Here is a 26,081-nt window from a genome sequence, read left to right on the forward strand (position 1 = left end):
CAGGTGCATAGCATATCAGGTCCTATTAGGGTTTTAAAAGAAGCTTTAAACAATGTTATCAACAGGGAAGAAAGTGTCAGCTGTCTGATAATTAGATAACATAATTAGATTTTAACAGCATCAGGCAGGAACAGAACTCGCTTTCATTAAATACACACAAAAACATTTTATTCCACATCTATCAACATTACGGACAAAACACAAGTTAAGAAAATAGAACCACCTTAGTTTAATTTCTGTGTAAATTTTAGTCCGTAGACACAGTTGCTCAAATGTATCCAATGATGTCATTGCATATGATGGGTTGTCGGCTGCCCGTCTTCATGAGGGCGGTGAACTGGTAGAAGTCAGAGTCCAGTTGATGCAGTCCTGTATGAGACTGGTGAAAGAAAGGTTTGAGAGCCTGGAGTCCCACAGGGCAGGACATCCGTTTGGGAGCCTCTGCAGCTCGGCTCACCCTGGTGGAGTCTGCAGGCCGTGGCTTTACCTCCACACCTTTAGACATCCCTGCTAGTCTCTTGCGCATGTTGTCTAAAATGTCTTTAGCAAGGCGCCGACTGGCACAGGGTTTCACTTGCGTTGGCTCGGGACACTCTGGAAGGTCCATCCAGTTCTGTATGAGGTCAGCAAAGCTGTTGTCACCAAGAACGAGGGGCTGCCTGTTTCTGCTGCGGCTCAGCAGCGACGTCGTCCAGTCCTTCTGGTCACTGGCCTCAAACGAGGTCCAGCGCTCCAAGCAAGCATCCGAGGTGGATTTCGGACGGATGCGGCAAGAGGGTCCTCTGTTTGTGCGGAGGCAGGCCGAAGAGGAGACTCTAACATTTCTGGTCCTCCTCAACACCACTCCTTCATCCTGCCAAGAAGCCTCAGAGTAACCAGAGTCAAAGTCTATGCTCTTCTCACTGCTGGGAGAGCCTTGTGCCAGTCGTTCATGCTCCAGCTGCTCATCCTCCTCTTCCAGTGGACTGGCCAGGCAGCAGGCAGAGTCATACGTGCTGGCTTCACTGGCATCAGAGACGCGTAGTTTTGTGAGTCGCTCCTGCCGGGTCCTCTGCTTGCAGAGGCGCGTTGCAGCTAAGGACCGGACACACGGTTCACTCAGGGGCCTTGGCCTGTTTATCTGCTTCAGGTCCTGCAGGGATCTCATCATGTACTGCACCTGGTCCCGGAGGCAGTCAGTGGAATCTCCTAAACACAGCTTCACAACGACACAGACGCAAAGACTTAGTGGTGCAGACAGAGTTAAAGTAAAAGTCTGTATTTAAAATAACATCTGTGAAGTAAGAGAAGTTTTACAGAGCAGTTAGTCTATCGAAACAGTTCCTTGTTTAATTTCCAGAACTGGGCCAATAAGATTTTTAACAGTTGAGATCACTCTGCTCTATGACCATATAACAAGTGAGGCATTCCATGCAAACCTCAGAGCAGCTTTATGGAGACCATCCCATGCAAGTATGATCCCGGAGAAAGAAAAAGTCTTTGCTCAGAGAACAGGATGCACATTTGATTCTGGGCGCAAAACACTGCCTGCCTCCTTAAGCTCGAGGGGAAGTTTGAACAAAGTAAGAGCTGAATCATGGAGGAGTGCAGAGGCTCACTTATCCTCTCCACACTCCCCTAACTCACAGGATGTTGACTGGTCTGTATTATAAAGCAGGAAATGACAGCAGCATTGTGGAATTACACCACGGCCATGTCCTATTTATGAATCATATAACTTTCCAACTTTTCGATTAACAGAAATCAGTGCACGTATCTCTAGAAAGTTTATTTTATGAGTTATTACAGTAAATGTTAGGTTTGTTGAGCCTACCCGCCCGGCCAGAGCTTAGTGCTTGGAGGGGTAAAGGACACCACAATGCCATGATGTTATCACAGCTGTGGGTGCTGGACCATTTGGCCCCTGAGGGAGACTTATCTGACACACAGAGACATCCACAGTGGGACGCTGCTTCTTTTAAAATGTCCTGTTCTCGTTGGCTGCTTCTCACAGTGGGGAGCAGAGAATCACTCAGTTGTACACAAGGGCAGTTTGGTTTACATTAACTGTGACATGGGGGGGTACAATCACAATATTATTGCAATTGCCCTCCAAGGACAAATAAAGTTGTTTTGAATTATCCTTTTAAACATCTTAACACTCGCTAAAGAAAATACTCTAAAAAATATTATACTAAGTGATGCAAAAAGATACATACATAGATATATAGGAAAAAAATGCAGAATACTGTGCACTGATCTTTGCATTCACATAAATAATCTACTGCAATGCATCAACAAAACTGTTCAAATATATAAGAACATACCATTCCCTGTGAGGTAGTGTCTGCAGTGATGTTCAGGGTCCTCTCACTTTCACGGCTGCTTCTCCTCCTGAGTTTAACAGTACTTTTGCCTTTGTTTAAAAATGGAGTCCCGTCACTTTGAGTAGCTCCACAGTTTCCAGATGTTCGGAGGTGAAGTTTCTCTCCTCGTGTGTTTTCTCCACTGAACCAGATGAGGGTCTGTCAGGACTTTGAGGGTGATGAGCTTTTCTCAGCATCGAATCAGCGACGTCACAGAATCAGCCAATGACAAAGGGCCTGGAACAAGATACCGCCCCCCGGGTAATTGCAGCGGTTATTGTTTGCTTTGAGACTCCACATCTGGAGCTGCATCATTCTCTAACTTTTTATTCTCACAGTAAATAAACGATCACTGCGCATTTTAAAACAGTTTTATCATCCATACCCAGTATCAAATGAAAGACCTAACTAACTCAGAATGATAACTGTATTCAATAGAGTTTAACTATTTTACTTTAATTAGCAATTCTCTATTTAAATTCTTATGGGCTGTGCAGGCTGAGTATAAACTGCCACTTCATTAAAAGTGGTCCTAAACAAACGCTGTGAATCTGCAGCTCTGCAGACATACAGTATGTAGATCCACTGAAATCTACATATCGCCACCTTGTGGATGTTTGTGAACAGGACCTCCCTTATTACCATTGTCCACTGGCCCTGAATAGTCCTCTTCACACCTTTGACTTCAGTTTGGGAGATGCATACGGTCCATTCACTGCTGTCTTAGTGGCTGCTTTGAGATGCAAACATTCTGCTGGGGGCTGAAGTGAAGAGCTCATTTCATTTGGAGATGAGCAGAACATTCACCTCCTCACCTCACCCTGTTTTTGATGTGGATAACACTTTGTATTGTAATTCAGCCGAGTACAGTGGTCAAAGAAAAGCACAGGAGCTTAAGTCAAAGTACCAAAACAAAGAGACAGAAAAAACTCCAATCCTAGATGGATAGAAGGATGGAGAGATATATAAACCTCAGAATGCAGACTGGGATATTCAGGAATCAAACCACCGACCGTCTGGTAAGTGAATCACAACAACAACCTGAACAACAGCCAGCCTCTTGATGGCTGGCTGGATTGTTAGATAGATAGATATGAATATGTAGTGATTTACTCAGTTGTGCACATTTGAATTAAATGTGACTTGGGGGAACACTTCATAAACACAGATGAAAACATAACCTCCTTTGAAGAGATAATAATTTATACTTCTTTGGACTTTAGTTGGAGCAGCTCACACAGACATCAGAGACTCCTACTGATCTTATAGAACCAATGTGGGTTTTTCTATGAGAGCTGTCGTCCACACTCATTCATTCATAAGCAACACATTTCTATTTTATACCTCTCTTTCTATAGTTGATCTATTAGGTTCCAACATTGACAAAAACAGATTATATGCTGTTGATCTATTTTCTTTTGACACAACACACTGCAGAATAAAAAATCATGTGACCAAACTTTATTTACATTTAACAATATTGATGAACAGCTATCAATCATTTGTGATGTGGTACGTTTTAAAGGTCCAGTGTGTAAGATTTAGGTGAAAGGGAACTATTGGCAGAAATTTAATGTAGAATAATCCTCATGATGTTTTCACTAAGGTGTTTCTTCTAGATTGTATGAATTGTAGTTTTCTTTAAAACTACAATTCATCATTTTCAGAAAAGCCCCTTTATGTTTAAATACTTTATATTTACATCGAGGGGGTCCTCTCTACAGAGGCCGCCATGTTTTTTACATTAGTCCTGACTGGACAAACTAAACACCTTTTGAGTTTTTATGTGAACTGAACGCTACCCACAGGTTCATTTTTCTCATGTGTGGAAGGGGAGGGTGAGATGAGGGGTATTCAGCTGCAACATGCAATTTCAACACTAGATATCACACAATTCTACACACTGTACCTTTAAATAATGGCTTGTGTGATTTGAAGTGGAGTAGAAATAGCCCTAATTGTCACTATGAAGATAGCATGTCTCTAAAGAACAAGTGTAAACAGATATCAAGGCACAAACATATGGTAAAGACTTGGAATGAAACAAAGAGTACAGAACAATCAATGTTTGAACCGACAGAAGCATTTAAAAATCTTGCAGAAATCTTAAAAGTGGCACATAACCTTTTCTGTTTTGTTTCTTTAAAGAAGTTACTCAGGAATGTTATTCAGTTTGTGGGGGGTACAGGCTAATCTATGGACAGTCATGCAGAACAATGCACTAGAGTATACTGTATGTGAGAACATTGATTCTGTGTAAACATTGTACAAAAAAAACATTTTCCCTTTGTCCATTTTTCATTCTCCATGCTTGTTAGTTTTTTTTCTAAAAATAAGCTCTGTGCAGTCAAAAGGTTCATATAATGCCAACGTTAGTTAACGTAAGTTAATGCGATTTTTATAAAATGTTTTTTTTACTCTATCCTCTTACTGAACTTCAAAAGCAAAAGAAAAAACTAAAATAAAAATTAAAACTTTCAACCTAAATAGAAATCTGAATTAAAAAAATGAGAATAGTGGCTCTCAAAGTGGCCCTTAAAGGCTCAGGAAGAAAAATACTTAAATTTGACTGTATTTGCCAAGATTAGATAATGTTGTTATTACTATTATTATAAATGTTTTATTTTCCACTTAAACAAATCAGCTCATATAATTTATTATAAATCAAATATTTGGGGTGAGTGCCTGGACTGTTATTTTATATATATATATATATAAAATGTATTATGAGCCAATAAATAATATAAAACAATACACAATGTGATGGTTGCAGGTCAATGATTGTTGAAGTTCTTTCACGTGTCCCCTCTAGGAATCAAGTCTGTTTGGGTTTTCATTATGAAAAGCAGTAATTATCTCATGGCTGTTGCAGTCTCATGCAGTCAGGCATCGTCCTGCATAAAGAGAAAGAAGCAAACAACAGATTTATAGAAACACAATATAAAATAGATACAAGTGCTGTTGTTTCATTGTTTTAATGTATAAGAACTTTAATTTCTGTTTATTCTGCTCAATCTCGTTCCGAAGCAGCAATCACAGCAAATTCCCCAGACCAGAATGATTTCACGTTTTACTTGCCAGACACAAACTAATGTAATGAGCTGTTAAGAATGTGAGACAAGCTTTATTAGAAAGTGCATTTTATAGACTGAATCTGACCTGAAGCTCTAATTTGAGAAAGTTTAATTTCAACTCAGACCAAAAAGGTCAGTGTCAGCATCATCACAGTCTGTTTACAGCTTATCCCACAGAGTGCATTATTTTTACCCATTTACTGATGACCAAAGCTACAAGATTTTGATGCATATAGAATAAATATTAACAGATCATCCAGCAGCATTCCCACCCTCCCTGTCATCCCTCTATCGTACCTTTAGAAAAGACCACAGTCTTTCAGGTTGTTCTTAATAATGACATCAGTGACGGCGTCAAAGACAAACTGCACGTTCTTGGTGTCAGTGGCACAGGTGAAGTGGGTGTAGATCTCCTTGGTGTCCTTCTTCTTGTTCAGGTCCTCGAACCTGGTCTGAATGTAACTGGCGGCTTCGTCAAACTTGTTGGCTCCTGGAGGAAACAGTGGGAAGAGATGATGTCGCATTGTATTAGGTTGTGCAATTTATTTTATGAGCCGATAGAAAGCAGGCCGTCTGTGGTTTTACTTCAGCGTGGGCCCCGGGTACCGCTCTCTGTACCTGTGTACTCTGGGAAGCAGATGGCGAGAGGGCTGCTAGTGATCTTCTCCTCGAAGAGATCCTTCTTGTTGAGGAAGAGGATGATGGAGGTCTCAGTGAACCACTTGTTGTTGCAGATGGAGTCAAACAGCTTCATGCTCTCGTGCATACGATTCTGAAGAGAAGAAACATTGGTTGTGGCTCATGACCATGCATTCGAGCTGCCACCAGGGGACAATGTTGTTTCATGTTTTAAATGTGAGGAATAACCAGCGCAGGGAGAGTTCCTCAGGGCTTTGTTTGTGTGTCTCTCCTGAGCACTTGTGTTAAATTCATAAACTTTTCAAGAAATTGCGGTCAAATGGTTCATGTCACTCGAAAAATTATCCATTAGCACTTTCATTACATAATTGCTCTCAGCTGTGAATCTACCGTTAAGCTCAGATGACTCAAATTCCCCACCTGGAGCTCACTATTATGAAGCCATAATAAGGAGCCATAAAGCTGTCCACCCTAACTACCTCATACTGAGAAATTATTCAGCTTGTAAAATTCCCTGAATCACATGAAGAAACATAAGGCACGTAAGATGATGGTTATTTTTTACCATCTCCTCATCCTCAGCCAGCACCAGGTCATAAGCACTCAGAGCAACGCAAAAGATGATGGCTGTGACTCCTTCAAAACAGTGGATCCATTTCTTTCTCTCTGAGCGCTGGCCTCCCACATCAAACATTCTGCAGGGGAGAGACAAGCAGAGGAGACATAATGTGAGTGTGTGTGTGTGTGTGTGTGTGTGTGCATGCAGGCAGGAGAAGGAGGTCGACAGTGAAAGACAGTAAGGTGAAACTGATGGAGAGCAGGGCATTAAAGGGGATGTCTCCGGAAATGACAGCTGAAGGAGGAGAAAGTCAGGGTGACATTATGGTCGTACATTAAGTTTTCATTAGGCTTTTCTGAGAATAAAGGTGCCGGAGAAGTGTCTACTAGATATCGGATAAAGATTGCAGGCTTTAAGAGGCAGGTCTCTGTATTCAGAGCAAAGCACTGTCTAATGGTGAAGCCGAGAGCTGAGATGGAAGCTGTTAGACGTGTGAGCAGAACCCGACACGGCTGAAGTGATAATATAGTCTAACACGTCCAGAGCAGCTGCTGTCCTTTGACGATACAGACAACAAATAGGTTTCGGTGAAGTCACAATCTGTTCAGGTCAGCGGGTGCAATGAAGCACCATCTTGATGAATCTAAATGACACCACCTGCATATGTAAGTGTTCCCTGCCCGTACTTATTATGACAAACAGGACCGACTTATAAAAATGTGACTTTATACTTATTGATTTCCCCCATGAATTATTCAGGCCAAATACTGAGGCTGTGAGAGAGTGTAAATATCAGAGTTTATCAGGAAAACAGGTCACACCAGAGCCATGTGGCTGTAAGTGCTTTTATTTCATTAGCCAGGTCTGTTTAGATATTTCACAAAGAGTCGGGTACTTTATAAACAGCTCAAGAAAAGATTAAGATACAATACAACAGAGCATGATGAGGGAAATATTGTACATGAAACAGTTTCATTCCGGAGAAAGAACAACATGGACTTGGAGGAAGTTGCCTCTGTTGTGGCAGAGGAAATGTTTGGTAGTGGTTTATTGTTGTAGTAGTATGCCTTTATTCTAGTATTATGACTTTATTCTTGTACTATTATGACTTTATTCTAGTAATATCATGTTCAGCTATACCCTGTACTCTCTGCTTATGGGTCCTGATATCAAATGTTAAATAAATCCCTAACTTCTATTAAGAGATACATGTATACATCTGTTACTATCCCACGCATGAGTGCTCAGGCTGGGTCAGGGCATGTTTTATGCAAGATCCACAGAGCTGTGCCATGGAGGACACACTCAGATGTTAGCAGTACATGAAGTTCTTTCTCTTCTTGAGTGAGAGCTCGATGGGCACGTCATCTTTGTTTATTCAGCTCTCGGTGCAATCATAATAATTAGCCTTTTAATTGCTGGTGTAAATTTGCTTCTGAGTTGCTGAGTTGCTCATTTCATGGCGGGACAGTCAGTCGCTGCTTTATTTAATCCTCAGTCCAAAATGAAGCTTTTAAGCAATTTCTGAGTAATGATGTAAACTGGGTATATTGCCAGTGTCTACTATGCTTTTGTTTTAGTGCAGCGGAGTCTGGTACTGGAATGACACTGTTTCCACCTACAGGACCTAATTCAATGAAAACACTTATGTTAACAGACATTTTCACCCTGTTACTTTAATATCTAATGTGGATTTTGCCTCACTGCTCTTCTAAAGCAGCATTTTACTGAGTGTTATGTATCATTAACATTTAAAGCGACGATCAGAGGTGAGTGAACTCTTAGGAGTCATGTAACCACTCAGGTTAAATAATGTGAAACACGCTCTGACTGTGGGTCAGAGGCTCAATAAGAGTTCCCTGCACTCACATCGGTTGCATGTGGCTAAAGCGCTAGTTTTGCTAAAAGAGAGACAGGGTGAGATTATTGTTTTTCATTCATTTTTTTGTTTCAAAAATACCTGAAGTCCTTTGACACTGATATGACGTTGGTGCTTTTTGACCTTACTTGAAGTGCAGTTCCTTGAAAGTGAAGTGCGTCTCCACAATGCCAGTGGTCTTGACCCGAGTTCTCAGCACATCCTGCTGGGAGGGGATATAATCTGATTTAGCTATCCTCTCCAGGTCATTCAGGTAACTAAGAGTAGAGAGAGGGAGAGGGAGGGAGAGAGAGAGAGAGAGAGAGAGAGAGAGAGAGAGAGAGAGAGAGAGAGAGAGAGAGAGAGAGAGAGAGAGAGAGAGAAACACACAGGTCACTAATGCACTTGCGGTGCATGAACATTGAAATCAATCTGCATTATACTGAACTGCATTGAACTGTAGTAAACTCTTTAGTAAACTCTGTGGAGTGAGTCATATCGTGCTGCATTAAATGACTTCGCTTGCGGCATTTCATTTGACTGTTTAAGTGCCTTTTAAAGAACTGCGCAGTGGTTATCAGCCTCCACAGCTCCAAACTGTGGTTGAGAGAAATATAGGTTCAATCAAAATGACCATGGACATTGTGACACCAGTCACCTGGTTCCAGAGCTGCATCTTTTAGAACTGATTTATTTACCCATTTAGAGGTAGTTCTATGAACACAGCATTAACCTACCATCACCAAGTCCAGCTTTCACTATCTTTTACCCCTTTTTTTGTCTCCACCAACTACTGAGGTCAATATCAAACTCTTCAGCTGCTAAATGCTCCACTATAGTGAAATGTGAGACCTCTGAGGAATTATCACCCCATGACCCAGTAGTACTATATTCTGTCCTTAGTGGGATTTCTATGGCAAAAAGCATATTCTTTACCAATTTGCTTTACTTTTGTAAAGTGGTGCATGGTATTAGTGAAACACGTGTTGTTCCTTCTATGATCTATTTAAATACAATATTCAAATGGTATATGAGATCCATTTACACAGCGGATTTATCTTTTTTCTTCAGAAGAGCAGATTATATGTTATAGAAAATTGTAAGCATTATATAAGGTTATACAGAACAAAGATGCAAGATACAATTTACACAAAAAATATGTTTATGTTTATGCCCCTTCCATCCTCTTTATGTTTTCTCTGTTTGCTCTGACAGACTGTTGGTCAGTAGGGGGGTGTGGAAGCATTTTCACCATGCTTGACACAGCTTGCCCCACTTACACAACATTGCATCATCATCCAAGCCCAGCTGGGAGCTTTAGTGGTCCAGCCAACCTACGCCTCACAGAGAGACATACATCCAGCATTTCAGTGGAAGTGGCATTCGTGTGAGTCACATCCACATATTAATAATAAATAATTTGCTGGAAAAAATTTAAGACTTGATGTGAAGAGATAGAATTATTTAATTATTGAGTCCAAGTGAATGTTGGTGCCAGCTGTAACAAAAGCAATCTTGAGAGAGAGTCCAAAAAATGTGTTTCGTGAAATCACAGCTGCCTTGACCTTTCACCTACAAAACGCAATCAGTTCTTCCCAAAGTCGAAGTGAAGCTTTGCACCAAATTTGGAGGAATTCTCTTGAGATGTCTTGTGCAAGAGGAAGGTGGATGGACGGATGTCTCACAGTGAGCCAATCATACAAAGTAAACATTTCAGACTTTGCAAATCAGTGCCATAAAAACAATCAGCTTATTCCAAACAAGTGTGATCACTTGCTGCTGTTGCGATCACATTAAGTTTAATTGGGGTAAAGTTGACTTGCGTCTCATTTCATCATCCATCAACACCATTGCGTTCTCTGCTTATCAGCTTACAGTGTCAAATAATCAAACCCAGACAGGGAGAAGTAATCGTTAAATTAAAGTTATTGGACACCCCAGTCTCCACAGCCCCCTGGAGAAGACAGGTTTCTCACTGCAGCTCCTATGAGAGAGGCAGGGCTCCACCACTAAATCCATCACAACACCCCTAATGGCACTATTATCCATCTATATGATTGTGAGAGCTAGGCATATGCAGACTGTATATGCAGAAAGGCCTCAACCAAAAGCATCCACATCAGTTGATGCAATATTATTTATTAAATATGAGTTACAAGCAGGAACGAAGGATGAGATTGATGCACATTCATCGTGTGGATTTGTGGTTTCCCCACTAGGCCACATTTACATTTATAGTGGGTTAACACAGAGTGGCAGCCTAAATATTGCACAAGTGAAAAAATGTTGAAAAGCATAAATTTCACCAGGCTTGAATAGAATATAATAGAAACTTTATATTCTCATTGTGAGAGAATGCAGTACAACAGAATTAGGCTACATCCATACCACTACGTTTTATTTTGTACACAATCAATAAATACAAGACTAATAAATACTTGAAACAGAAAAGTGAGTGTGAGTTATTGCACAGAATGAATATTGCACTTAAAAATTATGTAAATATATATCTCGGTAAATGATAATTGTGAACTGGTAGAGTGGCCCAGAGAAAGAACAAAACCACAGAGTCACACTCACTATGCTGCAGAGTCGTTGAGTTGGTATTCTCGCGACCTTGCAAAGCAGCTCTGTATACCGTTGTCGCCCCACAGTCGCCTGATCACATTGGCCAGGTCGCCGGGAAGAAGGCCCTGCTCCTCAGCTGCCGCAGACAGAGCAAAGAGCTGCTGGGCATCATCCTGCAGGGGGCGATAAGGGCACAGGTTGTTGCAAGAACAGAAATACTGCCAAATACACAGGTTAACTGTAAAAAAACTCAAATGATAAAACAGAATAGAATAAGTCATTAGAGCAACCATTAATTAACTTCTGCATCATCTGTTAAACAGAGTGAAAAATTACACAGAAAATACAGTTTTCGTAATGGGATCCGACGGCAGGGAAGAATCTTCTCGGCTTTTAGTAAAAAAAAACATTTGGACATGTTTACTGTGTCTCTGAACTACTTCCGAGAAGCAGCAATAGATCATGATGATTGTGATGATGATATCACTGAAACCTAAGAAACACTGATGCAAGCGTATACAAGATAGTTGAGATATGTTGTTGTGACTGGCGATAACAGCCGTGTTGTGATAACAGACTGTGGTTGGATTTCTTGATGTTTGACACTCTGCTTGTTTCTCTCTATTTTCCATTTTCCTGTTTGCATGAAGTCAATTCTCGTCTCTGAGTTTATGCACAAAAGTAATAATTAGTCACTGGTTTTCTTTGTGCTTTCACATCTTTTTATACTGGAAACACATTTTACTGTGTGTGTTTATCACATTTGAGTAGAAATGCATTTTTGCAGTTCTGCATCGCTGTTGTTTTTATTGTTGTTTAATAATGTGTTATATTTGAGCAGGATTTGCTTGCATGGATTGTGACTTGTGAGCTTAAACCCCAGAATTGTTTAACTGTTGGATTATATAACAATGAATCTTGCATGGGAATGTGATGTATTTGCTGGAACTCATGTTGCTCCATTGTCCAAACTAAACAGAAATTAGCCTTTATAATGTGTAAATGTGCATATTTTATGTACAGTACATGCATGTGTGCACACATGCACAATCTGTGTGTGTATGTGTGTGTGTGTGTGTGTGTGTGTGTGTGTGTGTGTGTGTGTGTGTGTGTGTGTATTTCTGAAGGGCTGCTGTGTGCAAGTATGGGCAGGCTAGCACACTAATTGCCATGTGTGGGAGTCTGTGAGAGTATCGTCACGTACATGCAGCCATTTGACAGATCTGTCAGTGAGAGAAAAAAAAAAAAAAAAAAAATATATATATATATATATATATATATATATATATATATCCATCCTGCTCTAATGACCACAACAGAGTCCTCAATCCCACTGCAGATACAGAAGACCATAGAGATGGGCTTCACCGTTAAATCACACTGACACACACTCCTCACAGGAGCAAGTTCAGACACTGTTAGACCTCAGTGGCAGAAATAGGCTGATAAGTGTTCTGATAAGTGTTCTAAGTGTTCACAGGAAGCAGAGGGCTGCTGGATCTCTGCCTGAAGCTGTGACTTGTTGTTGTTGATGGTGGTGCTTGTCTTGTTATTTGTGTTTGTGCGTGCGTGTGTGTGTTTGTGCGTGTGTGTGCATGCGTGCGTGTCTTTACGAAAGTTTAATGAATACTCTGATGAGCTTTGCAAGTGTGTGTTAATTAAAGCTGCTAGTGCTGCTAATGATTAGTTTTTATAATTGATTAACTGACAAAATAATTCATCTATAAAATGCATTAAAACAACCTCAAGAGCAAATTTGATGTTGACCCTTAAGCCAGTTTTAGACCAATTGTCCAAAATCCCACAGATATTCACTTTATGATGATATCAAACAAAGAACAACTTAACAGGGTCACATTTTCAAGTTAAGTAAAATGGCTAATTAGTCAAAAAAACACAAAACCACGATGTTGACAGTGTAATGGTGTTTTCCAAATCAAGTCCAAACTTGCCAGTGGGAGCCTACTGTGTGTAATCTATATCCAGTGGGAAAGTGTAGAGAAAGAAAGAAAAACATCTGATGTAGACATGAAATGATGAAAACCAGACAATGCTGGACCACTTGTGAGGACCCCAGCTTTAAAACAATGAATTCATTTGTCATTGCTGATGCTGCAGAAGGCACCTGGCAAAGGAAATGTGCCGCTAAAATGTGCTTTGCCATCACTTTTGAATGGATCAATCCCAAACAGCCCTCCCTGGCCTATCTGCTGATGCTGCTATTGTTATATGCACACATTCAGCCTCTTTTACTACTTTTGAGAAAAGAGCAGATCAAAGATGGAGGAGGAGAAGTGGGTGAGACGAGGACCGTTTCCCTGCAGGTTACAAAGACGTGGAGAGAGAACCATTACACCGTGTTCTTGTTGTTCTATCAACCACAGCTTTAGCAGTGGTGAAAAAAGGCTGCTGGGAACAGGTGAAGGCTGAAATACATGCCTTTGCCAGCTTGCCAGAGTTATTGACTGTACATGAACTGCCGACAGGAGGCAAGACAGGAGAAACAGAATTTGTCTCCTCGAGGCGTCACAGCCTTGAAATAATCTTTGTTCACTGGGTTATACTTGAACGTGGAGGTGAGGGAATAAAACGTTTGTAGTAGGAGATCGAGACAGAAGCAAAAGGGAAAGGGACGGTGCAGCTTCACAGAAACACAAGGTAAACTGTTGTGATTCCAGTTCTGTACAAGCATAAATCTTGGTAACTACACCAGATACACAAGAGAAAGGTGCAGTAAATAACACTGGCTTTGCTTTTTGTGGCCTGATCTGTTCAGTTATTCTGCTTTCTCAAAGATGATGATGTTTTTTAGGCTGGTCAGCTGTCTGCACTCAGAGTGATATACTGTATATCGCTACATATTTGCAATAGTATGACATTTGCAAGTCTGTATGCCATCATGCATGTTGAGAGTTTGTATCCTGAACATAAACTGAGGCCCTGGTTACCACAGTTTGTCTCGTTAGAGAGTGTGAAATAGGTTTTTCTGCTTGTGGTCACATCAAAATCAGAGGACGGTAATAACGAAAAGCCTATTGATGCCATAATATACAGAAATGTAACAAATACATTGTGTTTTCTTATGTTTGTGTGTGTGCATCTTACCGCTCTGGAAGGGTTGCTGTACTCTATCTTTAGACTGGCCATGGCTTTAACAATGGCCATAATGGATTGGATGGTGTTACTGTAAACCACTGCCCGGTACTGCTTGCACTCGTCTTCTGAGTAGCCATCTTCATGGATGATCCTGAGAATATCAAACATCATGCAATATTTAATAAAGTCTATACATAAAACCTTCATTACCAAATGTTCCAGAGCCCATCTGTTACCATCTGAAAATGAATTAGCCTCTGGGGGTAGACCATATTTTGGGGCTTCCAGTGTTGACATCAGATATCTAGGCCTTTTACACTTGAACACGTCTCAAAAAAAAAAAAAAAAAGCAGTGATCATCAGTCATTTGGGCTTATCTTTATTAACAGCTATATATGAGTGTAGATAAATTAAAAAGCCTATAGCTGATGCTTTTCAGGCAATGTATTCCGCCTCTTTTGCTCTCCACTGGAACTGAAACCAGGAGGCTTACAACCTCTAAATCTTGCCCATTGGCCACAGCTTCTGTATATTCACATGCAGAATCTGTTTATGAAGATAAGTACTCGACTAAGAGCTGTAATAAATTAAGTGATGTACAAACGAACATAAACTGAACAGATATGATTATCAGTCACACATTTTGGTGTCGAAGCTGAAATGTAACATGCACTTTACACTGTGCGTCACAGCTATCATGTGAGAATGCTGTGTAGGATGATGCACTGAGGTTAACACACACTCAAACTGCCTCAAGTCTGCAGCATCCGTTTGATGCAGTATCCTCAGTTTACCTCTTGCAATATTATTATCACTCTGGACCTGAGCGTGGAGGTAACCAAGCCTCTGTGCATGTACCAGTGCGCATCCTACCATGAGATGTATACCATCCAGGCTGTAGAGGGCAGTGAGACCGCCCCACGTGAATTGTTAAGTGAACAGCTTGCGCCTTTAACAATGTGTTGATATATATGATAATGAACACTAGTAATTTAGCAAATACATAATTTCCTAATTTGGAAAAGGTTTGTTATGTTTTCCTGACTTTAATTGCTATAATGTCTTGTTGACGCAGGATACTTTGATGTGTACTGTTACATAATGAGCCGGTGTTGTGAGTGTTTCCGGCTCGTGGGCTGATTTATCTGTGCACCTGTACATGTTAATAATCTGGCTTCTAAGAGCAACAGACTGTTCCTGCTCCGAACTCATAAAAAATAGATTCAATGCCTGGCTAGCCCAGAGGAATGTGAATAATTAAGCCATTTGGGGTTGTGTGTGTGTGTGTGTGTGTGTGAACAGGCATTACAACATTCTCTGTAATCACAAACTATTATTGTACTAGGAGCAGTAAACGACAATAACAAACAGCAAAGGCCATGCTGTGCCCTATAAACCACAGAGTCATATTTATCTTACCTAATAATCACATGGTAACTGTTACTTCTAACTACTGAGCCAAAACGGCTGATTGAATCTGCCTTATGGTCAGTGCCAAAGTTTTTGATTTCACCTCTGCTGATTTGCTGGCTCTCTAAATTATTATTATGATTTAAAAAATAGCACATTATGTTCAGCTATAGAAAAAAACAAGAACATTTAAAACACAATTTGGCAGGTGTGTTATTCTTTTGGCTTCTTGAACAGTCATCGCAAGTTATCAAAACCAGAATTGCCACAATGGCGATGCATGCCTGATACAACCAGTGCAGTTTCAAACTCATATGAGGTGACTTTACATGACCTACTTAACTTTTGACCATTTAAAGAACTTCTCTAGAGGAAGACTTGAAATATCATGTTCAAGAGGCTAAAATATTATTTGTGAGGCTGCTGTGTCTTTACTTTTGACCCTTGACCACAAAAATGTAATGAGTTAATCTGTGGGTCTAAGAGAACATTTGTGCCAAATTTGAAAGGATTGTTTCGAGCTGATCTTAAGGAGTTGTTGCATTCAGGAGGCCAAACATTTTTTTTCTATGTTCGCAGTGAACCTTTGACCGTCAAAATCTAATCAACTTTGAGTCCAAGTGAAAATTTGCACCAAATTTGAAGAATTCCGTGGAGGTGTTCCAGAGATTTTGCATATATAATTCAAAAAAAGTCACAGTTTTAAGAAAACAATACAAATGACCATTGGCTTTCACTGGTGCAGAGACATAAAAACTTATTGTGATCTGTATTTCTTACTTTGTATATCTGTCATCAGATATGGTCATGTTGGGCTACTTTTCACCATGTGTTGTCTCGCCCCTGAGGTGGACAAATTCATTATTTAAAATAATAAACATATTTTAAAAAGTATGTTTTTGTAACTTACTTCATCTGCTTTACAATGGTGCTCTTCCCAGACTCGCCTGCACCTGTTGGAACAGTAAAACATTGACACGTTACAGAGGAAACTTGTGAACTGCACATTGCTGTTGCTTTGTGTCTGCCTATGTGAGCGGAATACTGGAGAACAAGCAGGGACTCTTCCTGCTTTGAAAACATGAATGACCCAGGGATGACCTGGCACAAACATCACATTCTGTCCTCTGGGTCGTCTGGTTTATTTATGTTTCCATTTTTGAGGACATTATGTACAGATATGCATGAAGAATTCCCTCGATTAATAAAGCTTGTTTTTCTGGCAGAGGAAGGGTGCAGGGAGAAAGGGTTATTTCATGGCTGCTGATTATTTCATGCTACATCATGGCAATTTTTTTTCTCGACTCATGGTACATTTATGGACAAAAGAAGATGAATTTTTTAATCTAATAAATAATAATAAACATTTCAAACATTTTCTCACTGGTTCCCATTCACTTCAACCCCCTCTGAAAAATCACCTTGCAGACACACAGGCAAAAAATCAATAAACATGAACCATTCACAAACTATCTTTTTGACAAATGCATCATCTGATAGCGGCATAGGACCAAATATGAGTTAGCTGGCAATCAGCAGTTATCTGCACTTAACTGCAATAAAAGGACCTGCAGACAGTTGTGAATTGTGGAAGATGACGAGAGCATAAACTGTGATGGGTCACCAGGTTTCTGTTATCTGCCACTTAAAGGTTCCCTGTTGAGTTTTGTCCACTAGGAGCACAATAGAGCCAGGAGTTTGTATGCTACTATGATTGGCAGCATTAACTCTGAAAGAAAAACGCAAAAGTAGCGGCCATGGATACAAACAATTTTTTTTAATTGGTTTAAAGAATCTTCTTCCCAAATATTTTACGTGGAAGGAAATACATTAACATGTGTTCAGGTCAGTAACACTGCATGTCAACAACTCAGTGCTTAAGAGAATAGCGCTTTCATTCATAGCAATATATACCAATATTGCTTATACATTATGCACAGTGAGGAGGTAAAAGACATAATTATTCTATAAGATTTGTAAAAACCACAATGTCACTCAGCAGCAAAAATCTGAATTCAAACTTGTTATTATTTATAAACTTATAAACTGTATTAAATTTATCAGGATAATTATCAATATCAACTGATATGAAGATCTTTATTTTGATATAAGTTTTGGCCATGCAACCCAGCCCTATAAAACTAACTATTTAATATATTGTGTCTGGAAATGAAGAGCAATCAGCAGAAACCTGACATGATCAATGATTTTAGAATTGAATGGCATGTGGCAAATAGAAAAAGATATCTATAATCAGAGAGCAGTTTGTTAACTAAAAACTCAAGACACATTTAAGACCAAGAAAAGCCTGGGTTATGTAGATTCAAAATGAATAATTAAAGATCCATTAAGGATAAAAAATGAAGAGCATTAGTTCTGAGATAGCCAAGTAAAAAAAATAAAGTACCATACAGCAAAGTCGTCATACCCACATGCACAAAACAGTTTTCTGCTTCTTATTGAATAAACCTAACAATAATAAATACAGCGAGCTGTGCTCTGACACAGTATCATCTTGTTGCAGTGAATAGTGAGTGTTCGACACGTCTATTGCGCTGCCTGGTCCCGTCCACCATGCGCTGTCCCATCATGCCACCTGACCCAGCCTTGCCAAAAGACATTAGCCTTGCCTGGAGCAGACAGAGCGTCTGGGATCGTCACACCCCCACCTCACCCTACGCTGTCAACATCCATCATACTCTCACACGTCTGGCACTTTCTGAGAGAGAGGAACCCACAGCAAAGGGAGGGGTGAAAAAGTAACTTCTGAGGCTATGTTTGCCATTATAAGATCCGTCACTCATTTTTTACTGTTGCACGGACTTTAATGTTTCTTTGTATTACACAAAAACTGCTGGACACATTGAGGGATGTGGTATGGGTCATGAAAGCCACCCCGATCTGCAAGAGTTTTACGAGTTTTACGTTTTTTGATTTTTTTCACCAATTTCACCAATTTCCCAGGATCTCGATTTACAAATCTACTAAATTTGGGGGATTGACAGGTATAAGTGGAGCAAGTCTATGCAGCTTGATTGAATGTTAGAGATATGTATAATATCATATGCTTAAAATGTTCTAGTCCATTCTCAGATTTTCTCTGAACCTGTTCCCAGTTGATACCAAGTAGAAACTTGTTAATCTTACTTCAGGCTGATCAAGAGGAAATTATGTAATTAGGCTCCTGCTTGTATTCATTCCCCATTCTACCGCTAGGAACACAATGTTATTTGACAGGGATTATTAAGCCTTTTGTCTTTTTAGACTACACTTCCATCTGGACATGTGAACAGACGATATAAATACATTCGATTCATAGGTGCTTAGTTCTAATGTAAAATGCTGTTTTAGAATAAAAGGTACTGTGGGTGGTGGAAAGCAGAATATGTGTCTCTCCGTGGACTCACACAGGCATGAAGGTCACCTTACTCCCTCTAGAATAACACTCATCCATTAATATTTCAAGCCCAAAGGGAGGTGAACGTGTGTGAACAGCAGCGAAAAAAGAAGACATGGTCGAGCATCCTCATTCTTTACGCTCAAGGTGTTTTTAGGAGAAGTGGCCAATGCTGGTGTTGGAAAACTTCACTTTAGATCCGACAGTAACAGACCATCTGATCACAGCAGACTAAACAGTGCTCTGTAAGACATATTGGTTTTTATTCTTCCTCTGGGTGCAACTGATCATTTAAGATTTCAGGGGGAAAGCCAAGTCAGCTAGTCTTTGGGTAGAAAACAAAACAAACCTTTTTCATATAGGGGTTTCCTTTAAAGAGTTGAGATATAGTAGAACAAGTGGAACTTTTAATAGCTGAAAAATAAACTTGACAAAAACAATAATAGTTTTAGGAGTAAGACGTGATTTTTACACACATGTTACACAGTTGCAACATTCATCCCTTGCTACCCACCTAGACATGAAATGAAGGTTGTGTCGCAGGGTTAGTCCGTGCCCTTCAAAGTAAGACGCACACTCGTAAACACACACCCAGCAAAGACACTTTGATTGAACCGGCTCTGATGTGTTTGTTACCGACAAAGCAGGATATATTTAGGGGTCATAGAATTAATGCATTCTAAAATAAATACACAGCGAAACATTGTATTTATTGTTAAAGGTGTTTCACACATTGAATTGTTGTCACCTGTTTCATCTCTGCTGCAGACTGCAGAAACCGTGCTGGAGGGCACCATCAGCTTATGAACAGGGGATGGCACCAAGTATGGTAGAGTTGGAGGGGTGTTAAGTGTTTATATTTGAGAACTAATGTGGACCCACATGTGTGTTTGGTATGTTTGTTAACCAGTAAAATTTCTTTGTGTACTGAGTGTAGTCTCTCTTTGTGAAACTTGATTATTAATTATTAATCCATGTTTCCTGGTAGGACCCAGCCAGTATGAAGGAGGAGGCTGGAGGTCCTGAGGGGGAGTTGAGCGCTTACCTTGAATAGAGCCAAGCCCATGGAACGTGAAAGGGCCCAACAGTTAAAGAAGCATTGCCTATAATGCAGAGCTGAGATTTTTTTTGTGTTTTACCCAAGTTAGAATTTATTTTTATGGTTTTGTTATTATTTATTGTATTTTTTCCTTCTGTCTTTATTATCTTTAAAACCAGGCCTGCACTGTACATACTGCTGCACAGGGAATTAAGATGCCACTGAAAAATAAATACACTCGGACTGAATAACCGGGTTTGTCTCAGTGTTTGTGCCATAACCACTTGGGCCAACCTTACAGGTTCTATATAAACAGCGACAGAATAAACTGGCAAATAGAAAAGAGAAATGCCACATGTACAGGCATGTGGACATTTACCAGCAAGTAACGAGGGCTGCTCTGGCTAAAACTGCTAAGGTTAGAGAAATGCAAACCAATATGAATTCTTTCATTCATTCAAAACTGAGCTGTTTTATGCTTGTTTTACTTTTAGTTTATTCAACTGGTCTAAATTTACATTTCTATTCAACTAAGGTTCTGCCAGCTGTTTTACAGCTACATAAATACAAGAGGATTTTAGGTGTTAACATTACACAGAGACACTACACAAGACTGTAAATAACTAGCTTGGTGATAATAAGAAAATGATGCAACTTTTGGAAACTTCTGAGCACATATGGGAAATATCAGCAAGTCTTCAAGTTGGTAAACAGTGTTTCAAATCAAATTATCCACAAACAGAGAGAACGTTAATTTATTCCAATGAGACACCACCAAACAACTGTCTCATCATTAATTCAGGTACAAACATCACTGACAGTAAAAACCATGCTTAATCATCAGGGGACTTAGTGCTTCTGCACATGATTAATCGATGTGCGCAGAGCTGGATATCAACACATTGTTATGTCCCAATAAAATGACTGGACGCATAATTGATTTCAACAACTGTCTCATGTGGAGCTCAGGTATCTACAGTTTGCATATCAGTGAACTCAGCAGGTAAAAAACTAATTCTGCTATAACAGATTAATGTGCAGCATGTTCTAGATGAGCAGATCTATCCACCGTACATGAAGCGCTGTGAGTTGAAGCAGTAATAAGGACTGATCAGAATCACAAAGACCCCTCTGTGTGCTGTGCTGGCAGAGCAGACAGGCTCTTTCTTTTTACTGCAGAGAACCAAAATCATTTCCTGGCAACAAGGAGACGGTGCCACCCCCTCTTTCTGTTTCTTCAACCCCAACTATTCATAGCTGCTCCCCAGTTGGTTTTCAGAGAGCGCCAGAACACACAGCAATGATAACAACATGATTTGAAACATGAGCATCAGAATTCGCCCGGCTACAGAAAACAGAACCGTTTCTCTCAAAACATCCCGTACTCTCCCAGGTCCTCTCAGAGTGATGACAACTTGGCTGCAGTCTCAGTGTTTCGGCCACTGCTGATGACACAAAGTCCATTCATGGACCGGTGAGACATCCTGATCTCAGCAAACACACAAATCACTCAACCACCCCACTCTCATCTACACTTAGAGATTTGACGATACTGAAATGCTTCTGATACTGCCAAAAATGCTGGGAAAAACTATCTATCAATCCAGTACCACTTCTTTAAAGTATATTAGTTGCAACCAGATAAAACTGCAGCGCGCAAAGAGCTGCTGTGCTTTTCTAACACAAGAGTGGCAATGGATTTCCGGTAGTTAACTGGAGCTGGCTAAAATGTCAGCAATTTGGCAATATTGCAGGCTGGAGAGTCCCACAGGCAATACAGTCGACGTGTATTGAATGCAGAGGGGTGGTTCTATTTAAAATGTCTTATCTTTACACACTGTGGCTGCACTTTAACAGCACAAGGAAGTAATTCTTGCGTTCTTATTTAGTTATGGCTGTCAAGATAATAAAATATGGCATTGATTATTTGTGTGTATTTGTTTTTCAAAGGGTTAAACCTGAGCCAGGCCATAAAGCAGTGATAGCAATCATCACTTCCATGCAGGGTTAATCTACCGACAAGCAAAGTCCAAATATCAGAATTGGTATGATTATTTGTTATTTTACTTAATGGATAATATTTGATTTGAAGAGTGGGTCGACCAAAACAAGTTGTCTTAAGATGTATTGTTCAGGCCATTCGACCAGCCCTACACTTCTTTTATCACCCTGTGCAGCTACTTGTCTTCAGATTAAAGAAATGGCTGGTATGTGACAGACGAGTTATCTACACCCTCCCTATGCCAGCCACTGCACAAGGACTGAGAAGTGTGCCTCTGTTGGTTTCTGAACTGAATAAAATACTCTTCCTACTAGGAAGTAGGAAGAGTATTTTATTATATATATATTTTATTATATACTGGAATGATTCATTTGCTTTAATTATGACCTTGAGGCCAAGATAAGTCACATAATGAACTTCCTGAGAAAAGTGAGTACAACAGGGAGAAGGTGAAAAGTGTTACTACTGGTGTAGCTCATAGGGAACAGATTCCCTTTGGAAAAGCCATCACAGCACCAACTAACCCCAGTGACAGTGAGGAGAGACAAACTAACATTAATTTAAATAAACACAAAAAAATGTCATATGGGATGAAGATGCAATAATGAATTCATGAATTTTAATAGCAGTTTGCAGATAAACGAAATGAAATCTGTGATGGAGGCTTAATATTCAGTGTGTAGAATATGTGTAGGAGTGCATGAGCAACATTCAAGTGCTGCAGAGCCGAGTGAGCATCAGCAGGCAACCATTCATCTTGTTCTTGCTTTCTGCGTCACTTCACTGCCAGCAATTAGTTAAAACACGAGTAAACTACATGCAGTAGCAAATCTGAGTACGTCACAGGAGAGTGAAGGACTCTTAAACTCTCTCCACCATGACCCACTTACCCATAATTACTTCCCAAAATCCTTCTCTTATCATCACTTCAACCAAACTAAGTGTAGCACTTGTTTTAAGCTTTTGATCCTGAAATCTGTCTCAGAAGGGGAATGAAGATTCTCCAGATCCACACTTTGAGATTCACAGTCTAGGTTCAACATTAGCTTGCTACTTAGCACTGAACTAATACATTGAAGCAGATGGGGTTAGCATTAGCTTTCCAGGTGTCTGGTTATAGGCCTACCTCAAATTATTAAACTTTGACCTGACAACAGAAGACAAATAAGGGGAGGAAGTCCAACCATTATGGAGGTGAGAGGCGTGGTGCACGGCCAACACACAGAGACAAACAACCCTTCATACTCACATTCACACCTATGATCAATTTAGAGTCACCAGTTAACCGAACCAAGGAGACACGGTAGGTCTCATGGTGACACTAGAGGAAAAGTCATGGACATATACTGTATTTCTGTTCCATTGACTGAGATATATATATATATATAGAAGAAAGCGGCTCCACTTCCTCTCACTATCGGGAAATGAAGCCGAAATATCCCAGATACGAACACTGTGTTTGTGAAGTAACGATCAGTGGATGGAGCTGCAGCAGCGAGGGCCAGTGATAAACGTGCTCCACAAATAGTGAGTCAGAAAATTCACTGGCTATTACATTTCCTCCTGAGGTGGGTATAAATGTGGGTACTAACTTTAATGGCAATGCATCCAATAGTTCTTAAAACATTTAATTGAAATGTCTCCTTTGTGGTGGTGCAAAGTTAAAGCTGGATAAAGGTCATCTGGATGCATTGTCTTGGATTCATAAATATCGCTCTGACGGCAATTCAATGTTTCACTAAAAGCAAAACTGTCAACCTTATGGTGGTGCTAAATTAAAAATGAAGCATGAATGTTTGTATTAAACTCGCACCAATGCATCCAATAATTGTTTGGGTATTTCAGATCTGGTGTGACAGGTGACACCACCAGCAACGGTACGATTCTGCGGATATTAACTGCTGAAGAGGAGAAGAGACTCAGCATTTTTATAATGACAAACACACACATTTTTCTGAAAACAAGCAACATCAAAAATTCACTCTGCTATTTGAGCACGACACGAGAGCGTCCCCAGGAGGCACACAATCCCAAACACTGTGTTTCTCATCTCTGTGTCACAGCCCACTGCCATGGCATTTCTCCTGTAGAGACATGTAACACATCCAAGCATATGCCTGCGTCATAGGCCATCTATTGTCTTAGTGGCTGCAATGGGAGAATGATTCACCGGCCTGGCTGTGACACAAATCCGCCTTCGCTCTCATCCTGACTCGCCGTCCCCACCCGTCGGAGTCACGACTGCTCACATCTAACAAGCTTTTACAGCCATTTAAAGGTAATCTCCTCTGGGCGTTGATGACACTGAGCAGAATACACAACAATGATGCTGGTGCTATTTAAAGCCATGTCTCAATGCACTGAGGGGGCCGACAGACACAAGCAGACGTGATGTTATTCTATGAGTAAATATATTTGTAACTATGGTTTTCTTCCTGACCCACAATGAATATAGACAAACAGTATCTGATCAATGTAGATCTGTTGCAGCAACATTTATTTTTACTCCTGAAGTGTGAAAGGGTGAAGGGATAAAAGTGAAAAAAATGTATTTAACAAGAATATTCTGGGGTTCTCTGAACTGAGTCTAGCTTCACCGAACTTTGAATGAACAGGTGACCAGCTCTTTGTGCAGCAGTGATGCTGCAGCTGCAGGGTTCTGTGGACTTGGTATGGCGGTCGGTCTGTATTTGCAGCGGCTGATTTACTGCAGGTCACTTTTAAAGAAAGAAAGCTGCATCACCAGCATCACCAAGTAAACAGCCCATTCCACAAAGGCAGGTCCGGAACGGCTACTGCAATAAATACAATTACAAGACTTTAAACCCAGTCCAAAATGGGACAGACCAATGAAACTGGACCTCTGCGTGCCTGTGTTGCTCTTCCCATCGACTTTATCTCAGTTTACTCTGCACCCAAAATATTCCATTTTACAGAGTCTGTTGTCTGGTATCCGCTGCTCCTTCCTGCCTGTTTACTAATCAATGTTTTTACATGAACAACAAATCAAATTACAATGAGTAATATGATTGCTGCTGATCGTAGTGATGAACCCAGAGAGAATCACTCGCTCAAGTCTTCAGTAAATAAACATAAATAAATTAAACTGCAGCTTAACTGTTATGGTTTATTCTTCTGATAATTATCAGTGAAAAAGATGGGAAACACCAAAATGACAGGCAGCGACTGACTGGTAAACAGACTGGAGGACTTTGCAGCTAAAGATATTAATAGTTCTTTTTGTAGTTGGTGGAGACCAAATATAAATTAGCTAAAATATAGAAGTATATATTGGAAATCAGGAGAACAGAAATATGACTCCAAATGAATGTTGCTCCAGATCAGCTGGATGAGTAAACAGGCAGATATATGAGGTGTATATGTGTTAATGCTGTATAACAGCTTGTTGCTATGCTTCCCAAATGGGTTTAAAGGTTTAATAAAATGTAACGTTTTGACTGAAGGTGACATGAGTGAAAGTTTTCAGGCAACAACTAAGACACAGCACATACAGTCCACATCTGAACAACCTCATTCTCCTGAAGTGGATGATGGTTATGAGTGTCTAAGTGTGTGAGACAGAGCAAGACACTCGTCTTGAAGTGAAGCTGTTTCTTAACAACACACTTGGTTCTAGTACATTGCCCTCTGTCAGCTTTAACAACCTCCTCTTTCTTCACCCAGTCTGAAATCAGGCACTTCTCCATCTTCTTTTTATTGACCTGCAGACAGCAGCCGTCTTTGAATTATTTCATACAGCAGAGGCAAGGCACAACAAAGACCTCCATCAGTACAACTGTACCTGCAGGTTCTAGTGGGTGCCAGTGTACAAACCAGCAGCTCAGGTGTTTCAGCCAGTCAGGCATCCTGCTGCCCACCTCCAACACCTCCACCACCTCAGCCTGTTTCACAATGAGAGTGAAGAATTGTACATGACTGGATACAGTACATGTTGTCGCCTGGAGTGGAAAAGTAGGTCATCAGCCTTTCAGGGTGCAGTGGAGTTTCACTGCTTCACAGTGCTTACTGCTCTCTGACTGTACAGCCAACGATGTTTAATGCTTTTTATGTGTTAAATGTTTGATGTGTTCACA

General features: G+C 40.3%; 2 protein-coding genes across 2 annotated transcripts in view; both read right to left on the reverse strand.

Moving 5' to 3' along the window:
• Nucleotides 1-141: 141 nt before the first annotated feature.
• On the reverse strand, nucleotides 142-3,517 carry LOC109638460 (PAK4-inhibitor inka2-like). Its single transcript, XM_020101452.2, has 2 exons — nucleotides 2,307-3,517; nucleotides 142-1,198 (listed from the first exon to the last, which is right to left on the reverse strand). The coding sequence occupies exons 1-2, from the start codon at nucleotides 2,307-2,309 to the stop codon at nucleotides 269-271; spliced, it is 933 nt and encodes a 310-aa protein (XP_019957011.1). The 5' UTR covers nucleotides 2,310-3,517; the 3' UTR covers nucleotides 142-268.
• A 274-nt stretch (nucleotides 3,518-3,791) lies between these two features.
• Nucleotides 3,792-26,081, reverse strand: part of LOC109638638 (guanine nucleotide-binding protein G(i) subunit alpha-2) — a 36,196-nt gene continuing 13,906 nt past the window's right edge. The window contains exons 2-9 of the mRNA XM_020101704.2: nucleotides 16,460-16,502; nucleotides 14,149-14,290; nucleotides 11,056-11,216; nucleotides 8,625-8,753; nucleotides 6,624-6,753; nucleotides 6,038-6,191; nucleotides 5,717-5,909; nucleotides 3,792-5,239 (exon numbers count right to left, since the gene is read on the reverse strand). Coding sequence (XP_019957263.2) covers nucleotides 5,719-5,909; nucleotides 6,038-6,191; nucleotides 6,624-6,753; nucleotides 8,625-8,753; nucleotides 11,056-11,216; nucleotides 14,149-14,290; nucleotides 16,460-16,502 — 950 coding nt within the window. The 3' untranslated portion in view covers nucleotides 3,792-5,239; nucleotides 5,717-5,718. The remainder of the gene's footprint in view (nucleotides 5,240-5,716; nucleotides 5,910-6,037; nucleotides 6,192-6,623; nucleotides 6,754-8,624; nucleotides 8,754-11,055; nucleotides 11,217-14,148; nucleotides 14,291-16,459; nucleotides 16,503-26,081) is intronic.

This window comes from Paralichthys olivaceus, chromosome 2 (assembly GCF_024713975.1).
Source record: "Paralichthys olivaceus isolate ysfri-2021 chromosome 2, ASM2471397v2, whole genome shotgun sequence".
Lineage (NCBI taxonomy): Eukaryota > Metazoa > Chordata > Actinopteri > Pleuronectiformes > Paralichthyidae > Paralichthys > Paralichthys olivaceus.